This window comes from Helicoverpa zea, chromosome 6 (genome assembly GCF_022581195.2).
Source record: "Helicoverpa zea isolate HzStark_Cry1AcR chromosome 6, ilHelZeax1.1, whole genome shotgun sequence".
In the NCBI taxonomy this organism is placed as follows: domain Eukaryota; kingdom Metazoa; phylum Arthropoda; class Insecta; order Lepidoptera; family Noctuidae; genus Helicoverpa; species Helicoverpa zea.
In genome coordinates, this window is record NC_061457.1 from 5,528,170 (window position 1) to 5,535,250 (window position 7,081).

At 36.6% G+C, this 7,081-nt stretch overlaps 1 protein-coding gene across 1 annotated transcript; it reads left to right on the forward strand.

Moving 5' to 3' along the window:
• Positions 1–127: 127 nt before the first annotated feature.
• On the forward strand, positions 128–6,613 carry LOC124631511 (serine/threonine-protein kinase fused). Its single transcript, XM_047165942.1, has 11 exons — positions 128–378; positions 618–877; positions 1,322–1,490; positions 1,826–1,981; positions 2,141–2,328; positions 2,411–3,234; positions 3,311–3,417; positions 3,793–3,933; positions 4,299–4,393; positions 4,901–5,034; positions 6,043–6,613. Exons 1-11 carry the CDS (start codon positions 268–270, stop codon positions 6,393–6,395), a joined length of 2,538 nt encoding a protein of 845 aa, XP_047021898.1. The 5' UTR covers positions 128–267; the 3' UTR covers positions 6,396–6,613.
• Positions 6,614–7,081: the final 468 nt, after the last annotated feature.

Here is a 7,081-nt window from a genome sequence, read left to right on the forward strand (position 1 = left end):
CGTATTTTTTTTCAAATTCCTTATTTAATTTTATGGATTACCTATCGTTTCCAACATTAGCGAACGCATCAATAAGGATGTCAGTTTGACAGTTTTGTAGAAATGTCATCCGTCATTGACACACAAACAGAGCCGAGTAGAAAACGCTGTTTTATTTGTTTATTTTTATAAGAAAGTTAAATAATCTTTAATTCTTATATCTGCTAAACTAATATCAATGAATAATGTCAATTTATATTAAATTTCAAGCAACTTAATTAATCAAGTATGGATAGTTACATAGTTATATCTTTTATTGGCGAGGGTTCGTTTGGCCGTGTTTTCAAAGCTAAACATAAAGAAACAGATGCCGTTGTAGCTTTGAAAGTTATAAGAAAGGTAAATATAAGACAACTAATTGCTGTTCTTAATATATGTAGATTCTCCACACACTTTATGAAACATTCTTTTGTGCCTGAGTCTGAGTATATTCGTTTGCATCCTTATATGTAAACAATAAAATAATGTGTGTCATATACTCATGTTAATATGTTCCATGCATGCACAGTGTTATTTATTTGACAATAAACCTCTGTTAAACCAGTATTGTAATATGATTTACTTTATTCACCTTTCAGAAAGGGCGGTCAGTAAAAGACTTGAAGAATTTAAGACAAGAATGTGACATACAGAGGCAGCTAAAACATCCAAATATTATTCGGATGATAGACAGCTTTGACACAGACTCAGAGTTAGTTGTTGTCACAGAGTATGCAGAAAAGGAGTTACATAGCATTCTGGCTAAAGAAGGATGTCTGAATGAAGACCAAGTGAAGAAAATCACTTGGGATTTGGTTTCTGCGCTGTATTATTTACATTCACATAGGGTGTTGCATAGGTAAGTTTTATTTTGTACTAGCTTCCGCTTGCGGCTTCGCCCGCGTTGTCTATTGATAAAAAGTAGCCTATGTGTTAATTCAGGGTATCACCTATCTGCATACCAAATTCCAGGCAAATCGGTCCAGCCGTTTTTGCATGACAGAACAACAAACATACATCCTTACACTCCACAAACTTTCACATGTATAATATAAGTAGGATAGACATAATAAATAAAATAAGAATATCATTACTTTTCAAGATTTAAATGTGCCTTTTATGAATATTAATCGTGCCCGCTGCCACCTTTTTTCCCTCTAGTAATTTCTTAGTTTAAGCATGTTTGCTGGTCTCGACTATACTATGAACTAACTTTTCTGTATGGTTACAGTTCTGAAAAGAAGTTGAGCTTAAAAATATAATGCTAAAGTAAATCAACATTAGTGCAAAATTATCGTTTCAGAGATTTGAAACCACAAAATGTCTTACTAGACAGTTCAGGACGAGCAAAGCTGTGTGATTTTGGTTTAGCAAGAATAATGACAAATGCTACTCATATTCTGACTTCCATCAAAGGTACACCATTGTATATGGCTCCTGAATTGATTGAGGAGAAACCCTATGATCATCAGGTATGGTTTTATAACATCATAAAGCAATTTGTACTAATTTTACACCTATAGGCTTTGAAACTACTGAAACAATCGGAAAATACACATTGTTGTTGAAAAGCTACAGTATCACCTTGCAACATAGGCTATGCTTTACCCTGGTAGAGGAAGTAGTCTACACAGGATGTGAGTGAAATCACCGGAAACAACTAGTTATTAACTAGACAGAAATGGAAACTTATTAAATATGTATCATTTTATATCAACTCCAGGGTAATATCCTGAAAACATTACAACAAGACAATATTGTGTTACTGTATTTTTAATTGATGTGATATAATTTATCATATTTTCAGGCAGACTTATGGTCTCTGGGCTGTATTGTATATGAGCTGATAGCAGGACAGCCACCGTTCTGTACTATGTCAATATGGCAGCTGGTGAGGATGATCAGACACAAACCAGTGCAGTGGCCAAGTTTCATCAGTACAGAAGCCAGATCATTTTTACAGGTACTTTTATTATATAAATCAAAAAGTTCTTTAAAATACTTCATGTCTATTTTTTATAATTTTATGGTTTGGCTAGCATGACATTAATGTTGATGATGACTAGTGTTGCAGTGGTGTGAATTGTGTGTGATAACTTTTCCCCTTTTCTTAAACTTTTAGGGTCTACTCCACAAAGATCCTATGAAGAGGATGACTTGGCCAGAAATTCTGGAACATCCATTTGTTTCTGGTCATGTGACTATTCTCCCTGAAGATGTTCAATCTGAATCACCGTTCACAAAACCATTGACTCACAGTCAGCAAGAAGCTAAGCAGCTACAGAGGGAAAAAGTTAGCAGCAATACAAGGTAAGTTGATATTGATTTAGAAAAAAACTTTGAAAATTTAAGTAAATAATAAAATTAACCTTTCAATGTATCTTTTATTCAGAACAATACCTGAACCAAAACCGGAGCAAAAAGAACATGACTTAAGGAACGCAAGAGTGATGCAAGCAATGGAGTGTGTGCCCATGTCTGATGACGACAGCGTCAGAGCAACGAGCGCCTTCAGTGTGCGAGACAGCCTGAAAACTGACGACGAAGACCAGTCCCACCCAATCACGGCTGCAAACGCGAAACTACTCAGACACGAGTACAATGTACTAAATAACTCCAACCTCGTTGTGTGCAACTTAGAAAACAACATGGCCCAATTAATGGCAGCCAACAAAAAACAATCTGATCTCAACAAAATGGATAAAATCGATGAAGAAAAACCGAATGTAGAAAAACATGTGGAAGAAAAGAAACCTTTAAGTGCTAGTGACAGTAAGAAGGATGTTTTGGAAATGAAGCAGAAATGTAAATCCATAGACACTGCTTCACAAAGTTTGGAACATCCAAAAAGTTCGACAAAGTGTAGCAGTGACGTTAGTTCTGGTTTAAGTAAAAGTGTTCCGCCTTCATACAAGCAGAAAATACTGCAATTCTCCCGCGATAAGCTCAGATTCGGTAGTGGGGGGAATAAATTAACCAGAAGCATTAAAAGATCGTTTCATTTTAGTAGAAGTTGGGATAAAAATAAAAATGAAACACAGAGACGAACAAGCGAACCTACTATTGAGGTTTCAAGCCTTATAGATGATAAGGAAAAATTTTCTAAAGAGGAAAGGGACCAGGATGTAGAGAAATCTGAAGTTATTGACGAGAGTCCTGATGATAAAGAAGTCGCTGATAATGACAGGATTCTTAAAACTGAAGATAAAAGTGATGGTAATTTTTTTTTCATAATTGTGTATCAGTACTTTGTTAATTTAATCTTTATCTGTGAATATTTTTCGCTTTTCAGTGAAAGAGCCATCATCTATAGAATTAGAAGAATGGGAGGCATTTCTGAACTCCAACATCAGTGAAGTTATGGACGGCGACGTAGAATCTCTGACTCAATTGAATATGGTACGTAAATTAAATGCTGTCCATTTTTTTGTTACGTTTTTGAGTACCAAGGATTCGGCAGTTTTTGAACAATCCTGCGGCGTGTTAATATAAGGTCATGTTAAAGTCGTCATGATACGGTTCTTCCTTCATAGTTTGCAGCGCCAAAAAGTATTATGTGGTACATATCCATAGTGGTACTAAATACCGGTTTAGGTATCCAAATAAATCAATACTGGGGGTCGATGGGTGCCGCTGTGGTCAATTTATATGTTTATCGAAAATTTTAACTGGAGTTTACGACTAGACGCCATCTTTTGGAACACAATGTATAGTTTGAAACTTATTGAAGACCATTTCTGCATTCATTTTTAACATCCATTTATTATTTTCCAGGTGAGCATGGTGATAGGTGTAGTAGGCAGCGCGGCTTTGGCGCGGGGCGGCGGCCGCGTGTGCGGCGCGGTGGCGGCGCTGCTGGCGCTGCCCGCGCTCGCCACCGCGCTGCCCCGGCACACGCTGCTCAACATACAAGACGTGAGTAGAGTTATATACCTATAGACTATACTTCAAAAATCTACTGTTCTAAATAGGTACATAGGTACTTTTGTCAATATTCTGAACAATAGGTACAGTAGTAGGTTATAAATATAAAATAAATGGTCGGCATTTAGATTGCGATCACAGAAGCGAATTGCGTGCGGATTTGGAGCGGAGCGAGCGTTCATATGTTACCGGTGCACAGCGGACACGCCGCGCCGGTAACCAAAAATGATAGGTCAACCCAAAATGGTTTCATTATCACCTCCCTTAAAAATGACTGTCTCATATTGGTAGCTACAACGCTTTAAAAAATACTCAAACCGACAAAAACATTGAAAACAAACCTCTTTGATTTCCAGGTATACCTAGAAGCAAAAGTGGTGTACAATTTCGTTGCGGCCATCAACACTCTTATGAAAGACAGTAAAGATAGTGACGACGGCGCTCAAGACAGGTAAGGCCAAAGTATAGATAGGGAGATAGTGCTTGCACTGTCTATTCTCTTAGTTAGATCTATGTTCAAACTTTTCTTGGTCTATCTTTTTTCTAGTTAGATCTATGGAAAAACTTTGCTTGATATTCTTTGCTGCGGCTGCGAAACAGAGCTGTCATACAGCTCCCAAAACCCCCACCGTTCACCACTTACTCTGGACTGGGTATATACTGGGAAGAAGAAGAAGTGTCTTAACAGACCTCGCGGGGCTCCGGGATTGTTCTAAAGTTACCGCGGCCCTGGTACATTAAAGGCTTGCGAAGGAACATGATGGATTTTTAGTCAGTAAAAGTCTGAAACTCCCTCAAAGCTGCTAACCCACAGCGGGAGGGGTCATTTGATGTTTTTTTCCATCGATATAAAAAAATGTGTGCTAACAGACTCCCCAGGTTAGAAGGTAGTAGGTTAGAATCAACGAACAAAGATCTATGTACAAACTTAAAACAATATTCTTCTATGTCTTCCTAGATTGCAAGGTGTGGGTCGTATGCTAGAAGTATGCGCATGGTTGTGCGTGAGGTCTTGCCGCGGCGTGCGGCAGCTGGCCACGGCGCTCACCGCATACAATGCGCATCCAGTTTTCACGAGGCTTCTTATGCACTGTAAGTTTTTATATTGACTTTATAATTTCTGTATAGGATCCAAATTGACCTGAAATTCGATTTATAGGTTTTTGAAAGTCTTACAACTCCGGGTCTAACGTGTCTAGTTTTGATAAGAATATAGCGACTAGCCCCGGCTTTGCAATGGTATAAATTACATTCTGAGATCTTGCTCATAAACCACTCTATCTATTATAGTCCGTTGAGATTAAAAGATCTATGCATGTATTTACAGACGACATCGAGATGCTACTATTTCCTTACACTATGTAGTGGTAGGTATATTATTTGTATGTAGTGACTTCAAAAATGCATCTTCATGATTTTAACACCCCACCCATCTTCCTACAATGACGTCATGATTTTCTGGAGTAAAAATGATTCTCGGCTGAGTTCCAGTTACAAATGATAATTCTAAGAAGAGTTGACGGACGATATCCATCTCTCGTGCTAAGTGACAGTTCAAAATTGCTACAAGACATCTTGACATAATGCGAAAATTATTTATTTAAACAGAATTGTGGCAGCTCAATGCCGGACCTCCAATTAATTTTTATTTCCTGCGGATTTAAAAATCTGTTTTTGACAAAACTAGCTGATTCAACCAACATTTCCTGACAAATTATTTGGTTATAATTAAAATATAAAATATTTGAAATAGAATCCATATTAGCTAAAAAAAATCTTTCAGGTTTTTCTATCCATTCGTAATGTCATGCTATCTATTATAAACATATTAGCCCATGCAGGTGTTATCAATTATAGAATACTAACTTCCGCGAACGGATTCACCTGCGTCCCGTAAGAATTAATTCGCGTACCAGGATAAAAAGCCTGTTGCCTTTCTATATAAATATATCTAATTCTATCTAATGACTGAAATATTTTTCAAATCTGGCAGATTTTTTCGGAGATAAGTGCAATCAAATGGACTCTTCAGCTTTATAATATTATATAGTATAGATTTATCAATATTTACATACCTAAATAATATTTTTTTATTTCCAGATTCAAAATCACCACGCATAGTACTGAACATCGTTGGACTCCTCATAACCGTTCTCCAAGACTTACCCGAGCACGCAGATGTAGTGGAAAAAATACTCTTTGACGAACCGAGTTTTAACTTCATAACCTTAGTTGAACAACCCAGTGATGCCCTAAGAATGAGAGTCTGTATACTCATAAGTTTGTTATGCACTTTCTCTTGTACTGCGTTTTCAGTTGCCATGGAAACGAAGTGGAGTAAGAAGGAGTCGGAATCAATAGAGGCTTTGCACTCCCATTGTAATGTAGCCTTGAATAGGGCAGCTAGGTTAGCTACTAAGGAGTTGAGTAATATGCCTTTTTATGTCAGCTAGTGAAGTGGTGAATGAATACTGTAAGAGGTTGTAGGGAGTTTAAAAATTTGAGGCCAAATTATTGTTAAGAAGAAAGTTTTGGAAGACCATGTTAAGCTCGTTTGAGAAGTTTGAAATGTTATGTAGATATTTTATCAGATGAGTCAACTAGAGGAAATTCGTTAAAATTCTAAATTCAAATTGTACCTTTTAAAATAGATAGTAAGTTGCATTTTGCATTTTTATGTGTTATTATTTACATTAAAATAATGAGCTTTGTCTTTAAAAGGACAATGGGCGATTCCGGTCCAAATGTCCACCACGAACGAGACCTATATGGCCAGATAGCCCGTTAAATATAGAACATTTTTTGTTATGAAAGTAAAAAAATATATAATGCCAGAAAAAAGTTATAGCAAAATCAAATAAAACATTTTATAGATTTTTTCAATTTCATTTTTCAATTACTTTTCGTGATATTCGATTTTCGTACTTTCTGTAACTTCTGATAAAATAAAATTGTTCATTATTAAAGAGAAGACACCACCAGTTACATCGAACTGTTTTAGATCCAGGCACCGCTGAGTATATTCAAGCACTTCTGGCGCCTCAATTGGTTAGTGATTCGTACATCCATCGGGTAAAAAAATATGGGCTGTTTATATGCAAATGTGTCTTACTCATCTTAGTTTTAGATAAAGTGCGGA

Coding starts and splice junctions, on each gene's coding strand:
- LOC124631511 (XM_047165942.1), top strand. CDS start 268: ATGGATAGTTACATAGTTATATCTTTTATTGGCGAGGGTTCGTTTGGC. Junction 1,491..1,825: donor AGAAACCCTATGATCATCAG/GTATGGTTTTAT, acceptor TCATATTTTCAG/GCAGACTTATGGTCTCTGGG. Junction 1,982..2,140: donor AAGCCAGATCATTTTTACAG/GTACTTTTATTA, acceptor TTAAACTTTTAG/GGTCTACTCCACAAAGATCC.